Raw genomic sequence first — 18,024 nt, forward strand, 5'->3', positions numbered from 1 at the left:
AAATATTTACTTTGGAAATTAAAATATTCTTAACAAAAACATGTGTGCACCCATGTGATGCCCAAGTGGATAGAAGCTCTGCAATCATAGGTTGTAGGATTGAAAATGGATGGTTTGTGTTTCCATAGGATTTGCATGTGTGTTGCTCACCCACAAAGTAGTGACACTTGTTGAGAGCTCAGGGATAGGGCTCATCAGCAGCCAAAAATACTGTTTCCATGTGGGCACAAAAATGAAAATTCTATACCAATGGACTTTTTGCAGGTATGATTTCGGTGGGCAGTTATATCAGAGCCGGGCAATAACATCAAATACCTCTCTAGGTTATTCTTCCTTAAAATAAATATGTCCAGAGGAAGCTACAACTTCCAGGATAATGGGCTGACATGTCAGCATGTTCAAACATAATATGAATCTTGATAGCGGGTCAGGGCAATCACAATTAGCACTAGTTTATTTGAATTCAATGACCAGTTATGCTTTTCACCCATTAACATAGACAGTGAGTCTAGTTTCATACCCTTTATATATTGAATAGTTCGGATAGTAAACGGGCTACACATCCGAAGTACAGATACTTCCAACACTGGGATGTGAATGGTGTTTTAATGTTGGCCCATTAATGAGGATCTGTCAATCTAGGTTCTCTTGAGTAAACTGGTGATTTTGTTGAGTCTGAAGTCCTGTGAGATAGTTTGGATATAAAGACCTTTAAAAGAAGTAGGTACATCAAGAGGGGGTAGATTTATAACCTCTAGATGGACTAAATTCATTTTATGTATGCATAGTCTGTACCTGTTTCCCAGAACACTTCTTTGTGTGAGTTATAAGTTGCTTATGGGTGGATGCAGTGCTGACAAGTAAGTTCATTTTTTCAGGTATCCTTGTTTCCCTGCCTCGCCTGGTAAGGTGGACAAAGCAACAGGCTGGCACAGATACATTGCTCAAGGACTGGAACGTCTTCCCAGAGACTCATTTTGAATTTGCCACATGTTTTAGACTAGTTGGCACACACTTAAAATTGGTAATATCACCAGCAAAGGTGACGAGCTAGCCCCATGAAGAATGAACTGCCTTTAGCTCTCTGTTAATGGACACCATGAGCTCATACAGAGCACTGAGAAGTAAACATTGGACCAAGGCTTTCACTAAACCACAAAATGCACACTCAAAGGAGAACGCTGTCCTCTGCCTCTGTGAAGAGCAGTGCCAGGGGAGGGTTTTTCCTAAGTGTAGCTGCTGGGCTCCATGTTGCTCCAACCACAAACAGTCCTGTGCAAATCGTTCATACCCCACCCGTTGTGTTCAGTGAAAGGCTGTTCATACATACAATGCCCAGTCTGTGGCCAAATACTTTCAGTTAATTCTATTACTATTAGTGGTGGCTCCTCTGCTACAGCGGATGTGCATCGCCCCCCCCCCTACCAGCATAAAAAAAGTTTCAGGTTCTGAGGGCTGGCAAGTCTTGGGGGTGGGGCCATCGTGAGGGCAGTGACCAGAGGGATTGGTTGCACTGCTGGCAGTGCACATGTCGGTTTTGCCTGCCGTCTCAGGACAACCAAACCGACATGCACACTGAGCTATCTCCCACTCAGGTGTGTTGCTGGGTTGGAGACAGCAAAGCACAGGTTCCCGGTCTTCCTGGGAGCGCAGATTCACAGCGTTCAAGCCAATCCTGAAGCTGCTTTCAAGCATGAGAGCAGCATCAGGATTGGCCGAAGGGGACAATGGGAGCTTGTGTGCTTGAGCGAGGACTCTGAGCAGGAGAACGTTGAGTGGCAGGTAAGTTGTTTTTTCCATTTAATTTTTAAATTTTTTATTTGTTGTTCATTCCCCCTCCTGTCTGTTGTCTGTCATCCCCCCTGCCTCACCACTCCGCCTTCAGACCAGACGCTACTGATTACTACAGAAGAGTAATAGAGCTCAAAGCTCTCATTTTCAGGATAGGCGTTGCATCATAGTAATTGAAAACATACTCTAAAATTCCCAAATTAACTGATTAATTGTTTAAAATACATCTTAAACATGGAAGGGAACTATAATTATGCATAGTCTGTATTTTAAAATGAATGTTGGAACAATTATGGTTTGAAAGTATAGCATCAATTCCCATGTGTTATTCACTAGTAATATTTGTTGCTAATTATTTATTTCTATACATTTAACCTCCTTCAGAAAAAAACTTAGTTCAATCGCTCAACTGCCTTTAATTCTGAACTGCACCTTCAGCGAGCTTCCTTTCAATAAAAACACTGTTGTTTTACCATAATGTCTCCGCAATGCTGGTCATTGACATCTCTCTCACTGTCCTTTCTCACCCCCATGCCCTCGCGTGCGAGACTGGTAGCTGGTCCCAAGGTACAGATGGGCATGGAGGCTGCTTGCCACCATATCCAGAAGGGATCTTGTTTTGCATAGCACCATTAAACATGAATGTTGTCCTGATTGGGTGCTCTCTTCGAAACATTATCGAATTTATTTAACACTCTCCTTAAGGATCAACACATTTGGAATGTGAGCATCTGGAGATGTGGAGATAAAAAAGAATGATAAAGAAGGAAGTTAGGCAGAGAAAAGAGTGTTGCAGAGTGGGCTAAAGAGTGAGTCTCAGGGAAGCAGCAGAGAGAATGCTCAGAGTTGGAACACAGACTTTTACAGTGCAATAACAGTGTTATGTGGTTAAGGGAACTTAGAGCACTTTGATTATTTTGGGGGTGCCAAGTCTTCAGACAGACTAGTGTATCTGAAAGCCTGGTGAGGATGAGGAGGAAAACATCTCTTTCTATCATCTGGCTGGCTAATCACCAGCCTCATTGTTGGGCATTTAGAGGCCACAACCCGACAATCCGTCTGAAGATATCCTTATTTTTCTGCAGCGCCATTCACTCCTTTCACTTTTTCCTTGACTCTACACCACGAAAATATGCTATTACTGTGGCTGAAAAACAAGGCCATCTTCTCTCAACCAATCAACCTATAGGGCACCACTATCAACATTACACCCATCACAGATGGTCAACTTGTAGTCCACGGACAAAGGATTCTAAACGGGTACCCTTTCAGGTCACAATGACAAGTTTCCGGGGAAGCCTCCTTAAATGACGATCCACTCTCAAATGGGAAGGAGTTCAACAGCCCATTATGGGCTCTATTCATGAGTTAGTGAAAAAAACAGGGGTGTTGAATACTTGTGAAAACCTGAAATATGCTGTAGGTTGAGAGAATGTGGTTCTTTGACTGGACCAATGAAAAAACAAGCAATACAAATAAAAAATAAAAAATGAAATAAAATACTAAACGGGCAAAAACAAAAAAAATCTAATCATACATTATGTAGAGTATTTTAATGGCAACGTAACTTCTTTCCATTTAAAATGAGCCTAAAATACTTTGACTCATAATCATTCATAAACTCTACATTCCTGCTCAAAAATCACTTACAATTTCCAGTGTGGGAAGTATTCGGGTGGCATTTTTAGAATGTCTTCAAACTTTTGAGCTTGTATTCATTCCTAATTATACCAGGGAAAACCCATCCTTCAAAGCCCTATGTAGCCCTTTGAAAAGTATCAAGTGACAAGCACTACTACACCACCACGGGCAATTGTGAGTGCCCAGTTCTCTTTCGTGTATGTCTTCCACTCATATATCCAGCCACTACAATGTGGAGGTCACAGTTTACTTCATATAAGGCTTGTGAATAACCATGACAATGGATCTTTTGCCGCAGTGGACAGACATATTGGGAATGCAGGGGAATTCCTAATGGACTGATACTCAAACAGGGCAGGATGCAGTGCTTTAAGTGGGCCAGTACTCACCGGTACGGAGCACCGGCACTTCTATATTTTCTCCCCTTGAGTACCGGGACCTTTCCTCGGAAAAGGAGAGTACTGGTACTCATAACTTACTGGCTCGGTTTTTATGGTGTTGGTGCAGAGCTCCTTAGCTCTGTTCTTGGCAGGTCTTTCTGCGTGGACTGCAATGGGTTAAAGCGCCTTTGAAACCTAGCTGAAGCCAGGGCTGAGCTGAGCTGGTTCAAAAGCACCAGTACAGCAGCTCGTCTTCTGTAGAACACAGAGCTGCGTGTGCCTCTCTGGAGTGGAAAGGTGGAGTATCGCTGCAGGGTCCCTATCTGAGGGGTCAGAAGGGGATACAAAACCTGATGGGCACGAGTGTGGGCCACATTGTTCAGGGCATACAGCTTGTTAGCATGTCCATTGTTTTAAATGTGCGCAAATCTTCACCCATCAACAATTTGAATGAAAGGGATTTGCATGAAACACAATTCCGGATCTCTAGATTAAATCAATACATTCATGTCTTTTTGAAACTGCAGTACTAGTACTGATTCGTCAATGTGCCATTTAATGATAAACATTTGTTATATAACTATAAACTTAGGTGACTTGCAGCAGCCAAATCACCTCCAAAGAATCTGTGCTCCAATGAGACAGACACACCCGTGACAGTCTCTGAAAAGGTTTCAATACCGAATATGTACATCATACAAAATGCGACCCCCCTCCCCCGGAATTGTGCTGCACCTATTAACCCCTTTCGCTGCGGGGGTAATTCCCCCACTGTGCTGGGGTGAGGGGGGCGTGCACAGCGCCCGCATGCCCATGACGAGCTCAGCTCGTCATGGGGCACGGCGCTCCTGTGCTCATGACAAGCTGAGCTCGTCACAGGTGCACCGGCTCCCGTGGAACGCTCAGCACAGCAGGGGAATTCTCCCTGCACCTGAGCGTTCCACGGCTCATGACGAGCTGAGCTCGTCATGAGCACCGGAGCACGTGCCTCATGACGAGCTCAGCTCGTTATGAGCATGGTAAAGGCTAAGGTTTTTGGTGGCCTCCAACATCAGGCACTGCGTGTGAAAGAGAATGTGTGAGGGCCAGGAAGTAAATGCAATACGTGTGTGAGTTGGCAAGCGTAGGTGTGACTGACAATGAAAAGTATCTTGTGTTTTTGTGAGAAACTAGATGTGACCCAGAGAGCATGAAATAGGCTATTAAGTGTGTGAGGGGCGAGTGTGTGTGAAAGGGGGCAAATGTAGTTAGACTTTTTTTCAGCTTGTAGGGAATGTGTGTTAACAGTCCATCTCTTCTTGTGATGCTCTGATTATTTTGTGGAATTTTGTGTATCTCTTTAAGAAAATGCTAGCCATGTGAACAAATGATGCAGCAGGTTTACCATTCAGAAGACAAATGTAGTGGTGAGGGAGCCAAGGATTGTACAGGGACAGCCGAGCCAAGGGTCTGGCTGGGCTCTAATAGACCTTGAATCAGCCAAGCCCTAAAATGTTTCCAATGCAATTCATCCAACAAACAAGATAAAATATCTTAAAAATAAAAAAACATATTTCTTTAACATGGTGCAGCTTTGACATTAATAGGTCTCTTTATACAATATTGAGGAATAATGAAGAAAAAGGCATTTGTAAAAAACAATATTTACCTAAGATCACAGAATTTGGTGGAGTGAAGAAGCCAGGATAAATCTAAGGTTTTCTTGTTTCACTTTGTACATATCAGCCACTAAATAGGTAGCTATTTATCTCTCCTTTTTATGTCAGATGTTAATGTTTTGTGATTAACTTTGTGCATAAGGGTACAGTGAGTGCAGCAGGCAGAAGCCACATGAAATTTTGCCTCATTTTGGGCTCGAAGTTCCAAGAGAACCTTGAGTTGATCCAGAGCCCAGCATCTGGCTGAAGCCTGGCTCAACCTGCAAGTGGCTCTCACACCTCCAACAAATGTTCTTTAAAAATACCTACTCATGGGGCCAACTCTAGCTTTATTAATCGGGCAAAGGCCAAGGGTTGGAAGCAGAAAATGGTGCAGTCTCATAGAGCAAAGTCTGAACTTAATTATTTTTTTTAACTCTGCCCAAAACAGTTTGACAACAAGACAAATGTGATAATACCTTTAATCTGCCTTGCCTAAATCATCACAGCATGCTGCATTTCGAAACCTGGTAAGAGATCTTTGCGTATCCAGTACATTCCCGGGTAGAATAGCACTTTAATAACTCTGGTGGTTATGGCACTTGCTGAAAATGTGTGTGTATGCATTCTTCTAATCAAAGGTTTGACTGAGCATAAAATTGCATAGAGGATCAATGTTGCTGCTGTAATGCACAGCATGAAACAAGCCGATCACCGATTTTTTTTTATATATATATAGAGCTCTGCTAGTTACTCTTTGTGCTGCAGAGATCATTGTGTTACCTGCAGGTCACAAGTTAAAAATTTGTCATATAGTTCAGTGGTTCATGATTCTGCATCAAGGATATGAATGCAAACTACAAGGCTATCGTTAGGAAACTTGCTGGGTTTTTTCTCAATATTTTATTATAAGGTTACTAAAAAAAAGGTTACTTTGGTTAATATTAAGGGCTTATTGGTAAGTACTATGAAAATGGTTAGGCATTTTTACAATGCATGCATATTTTTTGCATACAAAGCTTAGAACGGTAAAAAAACATAGCCCCGCCCCTTGCCCCGCCCCAAACTCCACCCCCAATCCACTGCTTATTTTTGGTGAGTACCTGCACTTATTATTTTCCATTTAAAGCACTGCCAGTATGGCTTTGGGAGAGTCAGACACATGGCAGCACATCCAAGGAAAGGAAGGCACCAGTTTGTCAGGAAATCTTCTATTCTCCTCAGTGACGGGGCAGCCATTTCTAACAATACTCCTGCTGATATGAGCTCAAAAAGAATGAAGTAGGTTTTGACTACAAATACTACAGTCTGTCTCTGCTACTCTGGCACAGATACAGAGACACAAATGTTTCGGACTTTTATCCAACAGTGCAATAAAAATCAATCTCTGGACCCGACATATCATGCAAGCCTTTCTTTCTTTTCTTCTGGAATGTTTTCTCATTTTTGAAGATGATGCTAGTTTTGTATAAACAGGGTGTTTCCTGCTGCCTCATTCCATGTTTGTTATTTCGTGCACTGCAAAGCCTTTCAGCCACAGACTACTACAGAGTCCACATGGTGACGTGACACCACTAAGTACTGCCTGACCACAGGAAACCTAAGCCTGCCTTTTGGCAAAGGAGCCATTCTGTATATGTTGCTTCTCGTTGTTAATCAGTTTTTGTCTTTTTAAGTGCTTAAAATCAGCCAACATGTTCAAAAATATTATAATTACTTTCACATCTCTCAGAAAAGGTCATGAAGTCGTTGCTCAGAGATTGATGGATGATGCAAACTTTATATTTATCCAACTAAAAATAGTTTTCTCTAAGTGTAGCTTTTCCCTATGTGGTAGTCTTGCATTTCTTGGGATTCCCTGACCTTAGATGACTGTGCTAGTCTGAGCCTGTCCTTTCCTCAGTCCAAAAGCAGCAACTATCAACAGAATCTTTCACTCACCCAAGTCCATGTAACTGATCTCCGTCACATCGGAGAGCGTAAAGGAGTCATCGCAGTCCCCGTCAGATGAGTCGTTCTCATCATGGTCTCCTTGCTGTAGCCTGCGAAGTCCAACAAAGACATGGAAGAAAGGAATTATAGTAAATATGTAACCCTTCCCCGAGTTTTTTTTTTAATAACCCCACACACACATTCTCCAGGTAACTTAGACTTCTTCAAATTCTTAAATCTCACCCATCTTTAGCAGATCACTGACCCATTGATGAAGCATTGACTGCAATGCAGTAGAGCCCTGGACATCACTTAGCTGCAACCCCTGGTTTACCCTGTGCGACCTCCTGGCACAGCCTTTGCGACCCCTGACCTCAGAGCTGGCAAACTCAGTGCCAAGTATTCGGAGGTGACTCTAACTCCTTATTTTCTGTCCATTTGTCACTATGCTAATAGTGAATCATGTTTTATTACTCACGATTAGTGTAATAATGAATGGAGCACAATTTGCTGAAATGAACCTTTGGTAGCAGCTAAGGTAAGTAAAAATGCATTCAAATGTATGTTGTGCGGGTGCTTGTGGGCGTTTGTGTATTTATGTGAGAGAGTGAATACAAGTGAGTGTGAGTGAGAATGTTTTGGTATGCTTGCAAATCTGTCGTAGGCCCTGGCATACTGACTGACTGTAATTCTTGTCTAATAGAAAGACCCACAGTAATATTTTGATGCTGGCATGTTCTTTACATGACAGACACCTGTGACAAAATATGGGCACTGGCACACTGGAGGTAATTCTTGGCATAATGGACACCCATGGAAAATACTGGTAATGGCATTTTTGAAGTAATTCTTGGCATTGAGGCACCTTTGCATAAATATTGGTACTTGCACATTGGAGGTCTTTCTTGGAGCAAAGGGAGCAGGGCAACCATGACAAAATTCTGGCCTTGACATACTACGGCAACTTTTTACAATAAGGGTCACCCATGAGATATGGACGGTGTAAATTGAAAAATTCTGCATTGGCATATTGAGGGCATCTATAACATATTGTGCACCCATGACAAAACGCTAGCCATGGTACAGTGGGGCTTATCGTCATATGGTGCATCCTTGGCATATTTTGGAAAAGTGGGGTAAAATCCTAGTGAGCATCTGGTTTCATAAACTTGGCAGGCCATGAAAGAATTTGACAATTTATTGGGTTCCATCTCAGAACCTATGACTTTTAAGCAACATTTTCTTGGGAGAAGAAATGCCATACAGAGGCCTGGCTTTTTTTGCTTTGCTCGCTCACTGCAATACTAAGCACGTATTACGTTTGTGACATGACTTCCTGGAAAAATCAGGGTCAAGGGTCATATATCAACACTTCCTGTGATGTCATTAAGACCAAAGGGCAGGTGATGTCACTTCCGTTACCACTGGCATTTTTGCAAATTGACGTGCATTGGTACAGAGGTGCATTATTGGCTTCTTGCTTCATTTTTATGGACAAAGAATATCTTGTATTTGATAACTTCCTCAAAATGCAGTCATGATCTCAGCTCTCACCTTACACACTTGTCCTTAGTCTGCGTTCTCGTTCTCTCAGATTGGGTGACATAACCCCCTCATCCTTCCCTTCTCTGTGAACAGATCACACCAAGTATGTAGCACTCCTCTCCCTCTATTGCACACAGTTACGGGTGCACACTTGTGGTTGGCTTTAAGGACGTGACCATAATGAACAAATAGTGGCAGAGGTGCTGTGGGACTAGGCCCATGCAAATCTGCAAAGGTAACCTTTTCTTGCGTGTACAGGAACAGATGCTCCTAACCTGACAATGCATAACAATTGGAACCCGTGTATGTGGGCGTATGCTAGAGATCCCCTGTATGATTTTTTTTTAATTGTGATGCTGCATTTAAGCACATTCATTACATAGGTATGCAGAGTGGCAAAGATAATTTCCAAGTGTCCCCTACAGCCATTTCCACAAACCAGACTATTGTGTTGCGGTGCCAAGGGCATTGTTATTCCATGCCAGGGCAGGCCAACTGCAGACTACGTAGAAAATTAAAGTGAATGAGATAAAACAAAAATACAACTTTAAATAAAAAGGTTATAATGGGCCACAATTGAGAGCTCTGAAGTTGAGGTTGAAGGCAGTGCGAGTTTCTCAGTGTGCCATAAAGGGGGAAACAACCTTTACAATGCAACTTTTACAACGCACTACCATTACAACTAAACCTTTACAACGCAACATCCATTACATCGCATGCCATTACAACGCAACCATTACAACGTATGACACTACAACGCATGTCATTACAACGCAGTCATTACAACGCATACCATTACAACGCATACCATCACAACGCATAGTACCCTTACACTATCCAACACTTACCCTACTGTTGCACCCCCTGGAGTTAGAATAGTAATTTTTAACCCTACACTATACAACACTTACCCTACTGTTGCACCCCCTGGAGTTAGAATAGTAATTTTTACCCCTACACTATCCAATACTTACCATACATGTAATGGTATGCGTTGTAATGGTATGCATTGTAAAGGTAGAGTGAGTTGTAATGGAATGCGTTGTAAAGGTAGTTTTTAAAAATTTGTTGTAATGGCATGCGTTGTAATGGCATGCGTTGTAATGGAATGCGTTGTAATGGATGTTGCGTTGTAAAAAATGCGTTGTAAAGGTATGCATTGTAAAAGTATGCATTGTAACATCATACATCCCCATAAAGCGGTTCAGAATCCATAGTCATCCAGTACTTAGCCTCTCTGAGGATCACACAGAGCAATGTTCATGTGTGCCTTAGGAACTGTGGGGGCATATTACCAAGCAATAGCGATAATTATCGCTATTGCTTGGTCAGAGACAAAAATTTACCGCTGAGCTGCGGCGATTTTCATCGCAGATAAACCTTGGTATCACCAAGGTTTATCGCAAATGCGATAAAAAACGGCCGCAATGCATGAATATCGCTGAAAAGTCAGCGATATTCATGCATTACTGAGCTAATGCTCTTAGCCATGTTATCCACCTCCCATTGGATAACATGGCTAAGAACTGCTCAGGGCAGGTGTTAGCTTTTGGAGATATTCGCGCTTAGCGCGAATATCTCCAAAAGTTGGTAATAGGAGATAGCGATGTTAGCGACTGTTTCCAGTCGCTAACATCTTGGCACGCCCACTTTGCATGCCATTAGTGATAAATATCACTGACATGCAAAGTGGGGCCCAAGATGGTCGCTATCTCCTACTAGCTGTCGCTAACTGGTGTTAGCGACAGCTAGGTAATAGGGAGATAATCCAGTCCCAGAACCTGTAGTCCCAGCCCTCTCAGGACCTTCAGTCCCAGTGCCTGTGATACCAGCCCTCCCGGTGCCTTTAGTCCCAGTACCTGTGGTCCCAGCAGGGGGGAACGCCAGGGGGGGTGACTCCACCGGCTGACACAGGAGGCCAAGGTCAGCCTAGCCAGCCAGGGAGTCCTATTTTAGAGGGGGCCCTGTCCCAGCCAGTGGAACACCCTGCAGTACCCCTATTTTGGTTCCATGTCAGCCTGAGTTAGTGGCAAGTTTAGCAGCAGTCCTTCCATGCCTAGCCAAGAAAGGGACAGTGATTCCAACTGCGGGCAGTGGGGCCCTGTTAGCTGAAGGGAATGCAGTGGAGAGGGCCAGGAGCTTGGTAGCACAAGTTAAGAGGGCTAAACAGGTGGTGCCCTCCCAACCGGATGGGGGCAAAAGAGCGAAGGGTGAAACAAGGGTGGCCCAGAGCCCCAAAAAAGGTCACAGCTGGAGGATCTGAAGACGCGAAGACACAAGCAGGCACATCTGCGTGTACAATACATTTGTTGCCAAGTTTAGGCTTGGGGGAGATGCGCACATCCAGAAAGGGTCAAGGGACCTACATCGCACCGGAAGTAAAAGAGCAAATTTGGAAAGGGGAATATGTGAACATTTTTTCGTTGTTGGTGGACAAGGATGAGAAGGAGAAGGCAAAAAAACTAAGAGAATGGGCTCACCCAAGGGACTGGGGAAATTGTCTTACTAGAAAAAAGATTGAGGAAACTTTAATTAACTGGATAAAGGCATTTTCAATCTTCCATGCAGTAATGGTAGAGAAATTCCCAGGGCTGGGCGCTGAATTGGTGTGCTACCAGAACTGGATCACATGCGCACATGATGTGTATTGAAGAACCGGGTTATTTAAGACCCAGCGGCGCCAGGGGCACGCCCAAAGTCTTCGGGTTCACATGTCTTAGAATAAAGAGACACGGGATACTTCTTGGTGGCGTCAAAGATCAAATTTATTGGCTGCAGCCAGTAACAGAAGTCCTAGAAGTCATCACGGTATGAGTTCTCAGGAGACTGCTCAATTTTACAAAGCAAGTCATCCCTTTTATGCCAAAAATCACATTCCAGACAAATACCCAACATTTACAAACTGTCCAATCACATGTATCTACACCAGAGGTATCACGTGACAGTAAAACCCACTTTTCAGTTGCCCAGCCCATGATCAATCATCGGTCAAACCCAACATTCTTCTTGAGACAGGTCGAACGGAACTCATAATAAAAAAGGCCACAACCCAATCATAAATAGACCATAAAGAAAGGAGCAGAAACAGGTGAGAGTAGGATAAGGCATATTTGTTTGCAGTAAAAGTTTATGATGTCCTCTGCTCTGATCCTTAATCTTGATCAGCTATAGGGCAGGAACTGGTTTTACAAGGTGAGCTTCAGGCAACAGGGTCAGTTCACTCAGGTCAAACAGGAGTCAGCAGAAACTCGAGCTAAGGTGTACATGTCCTTAAAAAGACTAGTTCAGCCACAGTCATCGGTCTATGTGAGGGCAACCACAAAATGGCTGCCATACACAAAATGGAACCCAAGGGTTCAGAACGAAATCCCTAAATACGTAGTGAATCCATCGGTCTAACATGATGAAAACACTCATACTTGCCGCACTAACTAGTTACGGTTCGCTAATATCAAATTCGTAACTAAACCATGACCTTTATGGAACGGGTTCAGAATTCACGGAACCTCAGACCCTCCTTTTGCCCTTACATAGGCAATAACCTAAACTCACGTCAATCTGAGTCCAGGTCTATATTCATCAGATCATCAAGATGTTGCTGGAGCATAATCCTATTACTTAGTACCTCTCTTGGGGCAGGCCTCCTTGCACACGTAGTAGCACAGAGGCCACATATAGCAGGAGCGCACTGCACACAAAGACAGAACAGGAAAAGAATCGCTACAGCCATCCCAATGATCATCAGGATCTTCCATCCCCAAGTGGATAACAATCCCCAAAACCATCCCATCAACGACCAATCTCCTTCGTCCATGTGTACAGACTCGGAGATCTTATGTAGCTTGGAAATGGCCTGGTACACTGTAGGAGCATTGTCTGGAATGAAAATGCAGCAGCTCGATTGAATCAATTTACATACCCCTCCTCTGTCTGCAAGTATGACGTCTAACGCAACTCGATTCTGCAACGTCATAAGACGATCCGATTGGAGCTCAGCAGTCAAAATACTAAGGGCACCGGCAGTCTCAGCTATGGTGGACTCAACCACTCTCGTCAATTGCCGTATGTTCCTACTATTAACCATAGGTCCCCAAAACGGCAGGAAACCCTTAAGAAAATCTCCCAATTCTTGTCCTGAAGTATCTTCCTTACTGAAGACACCTCTAACTACTCTAGTTCTGTGGTAATCTGCCGCTGCAGTATACGTAGGAGGCAACAAGTAACCAACATAACATGTGCCCGAAAAATCAGGGGGCAACCATGTATATGCTCTGTCGTGACAAACAAAATACGTGCCCTTAGCTGCCAAAAACGGCGGGGAAGATTGAGACGTAAAAACGTACGTCTGAGTACAAACGCTCTTCCCCAACTGAGCTTTCGGATTCCTGCCATTACCTTGCAGACAAAAATGACCTCCGTGGGGTACGATCCAAATCGGAGATTAACTCTTTCGTTTCTGCTTTTCACTCAGACTAATACTGTATCCAGTTGCATTCCAACCGACATATGCCATTAGCTCATCTCTGGGAATAGTTCTATAAGTGTCGATCTCTCTACTCATATTCAGAACTCCTTTCACCAAAGCTTGATTACTCGTGTTTTCTCTTACAGAACGCGGAGGATAAACCTCAAGGGCATAAAGGAACATAGTCTGAAAAGCCCACAAAGAACCATTCTGACTAAACGGTAAAATCAAATAGTGAACACCTCTATCCGTAGTATGCGGCATAAGAACGCACACCCAGCAATTAGTGCTGTTCACCACCAACTGATGTTGATGCAGTAACTGTATGAACGAGTTGTTTACAAATTCTGACCTTCTAATCTGTTCGTGTTCAGGTAAGACATGAAAGGAATGCAAAGAAGTAGTAGCTGGTAAAGTCGTAGGTTGGGAAATAGGTGCAGAAATCAGTTGAAGAGAAAATACAATCCAACCCACCAAAGCTAACGTCATGCTAAAAAACATCAAAATACATGTGATCAGAAAACATTTGCTATGCATAATTCTACACAGTTTCTTCTTAAAGTTCATTTTCTCAACAGTTCTCTCAATCTCAAAAAACTCCATCCTCTAACCGATGCTGTTCACGGTTGGTTTTCTTCTGCTAAAGAATGCTTCTGTCAGCCCAGGGAACTCCCTTAGACCAACCAGAACCTTCGACCTTGCGTCTTCGGCTGCACTCCCTAGTCTTTACACCGTGACCCTACAGCTGAACCCGGATGGTGGTTCACAAAAATATACCAAAAAAGTTTCTTGGCTAAGAGAGTTCAGTTCCAAAAATCAAAAAGGAGCTATTCACTTTATTAGTTCATTGTCCCTAGGTCGTAGATTATAACGGTCTTTTCCAGGCTTCGTTTGACTTTGGAATAATAGTTCAGGTTCAGTAGTGTCCAATCTTAGAGACAAAGGCACAGCTTCTTGCAGAACATCGTCATCTTCTTTCTCGGAACCTCTCCATACCAACTCAGCATCGCTAAACGGTGCAAATTTCGGCACCATTTCAGTCTCGGAATCTGCAATACCTTCACGGACCCACTGGTCGTACGGCAGAGGCAACGGTGCTCTCTTACAATGTACGCCATGGATCCAGTTCTTTTTTCCGAAAACTTTCATGGAACCTTAGTATGGGGGAATGTTTTGGAAGGAATACGGCAAGGATTTTAGACAGGCGAAGGTCTCTGACCCAGCACTCACATGGGACCAAATGGAGGACATTTTGTGTTTAAGACACATGAAAAGCCAAAGCTAGATTGTGCCAAAAGGGCAGTCCTTTCGTTCAGGGGCACCCCATAGCGGTGGAGGGGGCGGCATGAAGGGAGCATGTTGGGACTTCAACAAAAGGACGTGCACTAGGCCCAATGGTTAATGTAAATTTAGAGATGCCTGCTCTTTCTGTGGCCTATCCTCCCACACAGAATCTAAATGTTTAAAAAAAATCAAAGGACAGGGGAGATAAGACACAGGAATGATGGTTCCTTACATGATAAGGCACACTCACCCATAGACACAATGGCTTTGATACCCTGGTTAAATAAGTACTGCTAGTCAAACACAACCCAGATTTTGTTGGAAGGTTTCAGGGATGGGTTCAGGATTCCTGCTCCTGGCTATTTTGGGATCTCTTACTTCCACAATCAGCAATCGGTGAGGGATAACAGGTCTGTGGCAAGAGACAAAGTGCTGAAGGAACTGCGTTTGGGGAGGCTGGCCGGTCCCTTTGATTCAATTCCTGTAGTTGATTTTGTCTGCTCACCACTGGGGGTGGTACGCAAAAAGGACCAAGGGGAGTTCCGCTTGATCCGTAACCTATTTGCTCCCAGGGGTCAGTCACTGAATGATGCCATTGATGGAGCCCTGTGGTCAATGAGACACTCATCATTGGATTAGGCAATTGCAATGCTGCAGTTGCTTGGCCCAGGCACTTTACTAGCACAATGTGACATAGAGTCTGCTTTCCGCTTACTGCCAGTCCATCCACAGGATTTCCATCTTTTGGGGTTCCAGCTAGAGGGGAAGTTCTACATGGACAAGTGCATGCCAGTAGGGTGCTCGGTCTATTGCTCATATTTTGAGAAATTCAGCTCCTTTTTGAAGTGGGTTTTCAGGCTGGTCACCGGGCACCAATGGGTATTGCACTACTTAAGATGACTTCTTGTTGTTAGGGGCACCACAGTCACAGGATTGTGGCAAGGCTGTGGAAGCATTCTGTGCACTCATGAGGGACCTTGGGGCCCCCCTACAACAGGGAAAGACAATTGAGCTGGCCACACATATTGAGTTCCTGGCATTGAATTAGATTCCATTGAGGGTGTGCCACACCTGCCATTGAGCAAGGTAGAAGGTTTCATGCTGGCATTAGCAGACTGCTTGCTCAAAGAAAAAGTCACTTTACATCAACTGCAGAAGGTAGTGGGTATGCTGAATTTTGCTTTAAGAATCATCCCTATGGCCCGCACCTTTTCACGTTCCATTGCGCAGGCAATGTCAGGGCTGAAAGAAAAGCATCACCACACTAGGATGTCCAGCGAGGTTAAGCACGATATGCGAATTTGGACGGCATTCCTGCGTGACTTTAATGGCGTGGTACTGTGGCCCAGTCCAGCCAGGTCCAGTCCTGAACTTGGCCTCATGACAGATGCTGCAGGGAGTGAGGGGTTTGGAGCCATCCTGGGTTTTCAATGGGTGGTACAACATTGGCCCGTTTGGTCGATTGACAATGGTGTAACAAATAACATTTAATTTCTGGAACTGTTCTCCATTTTGGTGTCCGTCACTATCTGGCCACACCAGTTTCGCAATCAGTCTGTGGTTTTCTGCTCAGACAATATGGCGGTGGTGGAGTGCATCAACCAGCAGTCTGCCAAGTGTAAGATAATGCTTCGCTTGTTAAAGAAATTGTGCTGCAATGCATGAGATTAAATGTATTGTTTAGAGCTAGGCATGTCCCAGGAATACTCACACATGGCTGACGCATTGTCTCGTTTCAAGATGCAGGTTTTCGGGTCCCATCATCCAGAAGCAGCGGACTGTACCACACTCTTTCCGGAGCATCTGTGGCAGCTTGGTTCACCAACCTACCAAACCTCATGGCAGCTAGCCTAAAACCCAGGACTAGGCGGGCATATGAGGGGGCATTTACCACATACTGCACTTCACTAGGGCAAGGCTGTGAAGGGGCATTGCATGACCCAGCATCCTTTATATCATTCATAAAGGAATTGAGGGACAGAGGGTGTTATGTGGCATGCGCAAAGTGCCACATGACTTCAATAGCCTACTTTGCAAAGATTATGGGGCATAGGGATCCATGGGGCACATTCTTGGTTCAAATGGCTCTGAAGGGGTGGCAACGCTTACACGGGGCCCAGCTTGACATTAGACACCTGAATAGCATTGAAGGGCTCTCAGCCATCATGGAAGCATTGGGACACGTTTATAGTTCCACCAGTGAGGTCCAATTATTCAGGTGTGCCTTTTCCCTCGCCTTCTATGGCGCCTTCAGAGTTGAGAAATTGGTGGCTTGTTATAAATGCGATTGGCAGGGTGGGATGCAATTTACCCATGTTCAAATACAGGCAGGTTCTGTATCCTTATCAATCCCCAGATCAAAAATGGATCAGAATGGGAGGGGGGATCAAGTTATCTTGCAAAGAGCTCTGGGGAACTCATGCTGTCCAGTGGGCAACCTGGAAACATATATGGCCTACAGGCCACGGGGCACAGGGGGGCCATTATTGATCCACCAGGACAGGACCCCCCTCATGGTGTTTCAGTTGGGAGAATTTTGGCATTGACACTGGGGGCAGCAGGCCTGGATGCATCCCAATTTGGTACTCATTCTTTCAGGATTGGGGCAGCCACTGAAGCCACGGCTCGGAGACTGTCGGGACATGAGGTTAAAAGAATAGGGTGTTGGTATTCGGACTGCTACAAGCAATATGTGCAGCTACATTTCCTCTAGGTATCATTGCTAATGTTTGGTCTTGTTTCACTTCTCTGCATTTTCCACGTCCTGTCCAGCAGGAGGGGAGCTAGCCGTCGTCCACCGCTCAACTGCACCTCGCCCACACTGGGTACCCAACTGGGGTCCGGGCCACAGAGAAGTCTGGATCATAGGCCATTCATATGTGAACAGGTGAAAGCAACCTTTCTTCCCAAGAAATTTCGTGGATAGGGCCCACCAGGCAGGTTAGAAGGTGTCAATGTATGGTCAAGTGGGATTGAGGTTGAATCAGTTCCAAAGAATTGTTGGTCCTTTGTTGTTTAGGTCCCCAGTGGCACCCGCTGTGGTAATAATACACCTATGAGGCAATGACTTTGTACATTTGGGTAGGAAAGTGGTGGTGGAGACCCTAATCACAGAAGTAGGATGGTTGGCCAAGCAGTGCCCGCAGGCAGTATTAATGTGGTCTCACATGATCCTGAGTTTACAATGGCGGGGTGTGGAGTCTGTGTGGGCTTTGAATCACTCTGTAAGGAGGATCAATAACAAGATTGACAGACTTTTCCGTTCTCCCAAACTGCAGACAATTGCACATGGTTGCATCCAGGGAGAAAGGCTTTTTCTGCAAGATGGGGTTCACCTTTCTAAACTGGG

The 18,024-nt window shown here is 44.3% G+C and overlaps 1 protein-coding gene across 6 annotated transcripts in view; it reads right to left on the reverse strand.

Annotated features, from left to right (window-relative positions):
- Positions 1 to 18,024, reverse strand: part of NAV1 (neuron navigator 1) — a 678,674-nt gene that overhangs the window by 629,373 nt on the left and 31,277 nt on the right. For all 6 annotated transcript variants that reach the window (XM_078644181.1, XM_078644180.1, XM_078644179.1 and 3 more), the window contains exon 3: positions 7,391 to 7,491. In XM_078644181.1, coding sequence (XP_078500307.1) covers positions 7,391 to 7,491 — 101 coding nt within the window. The remainder of the gene's footprint in view (positions 1 to 7,390; positions 7,492 to 18,024) is intronic.

This window comes from Lissotriton helveticus, chromosome 5_1 (genome assembly GCF_964261635.1).
Source record: "Lissotriton helveticus chromosome 5_1, aLisHel1.1, whole genome shotgun sequence".
Classification (NCBI taxonomy): Eukaryota; Metazoa; Chordata; class Amphibia; order Caudata; family Salamandridae; genus Lissotriton; species Lissotriton helveticus.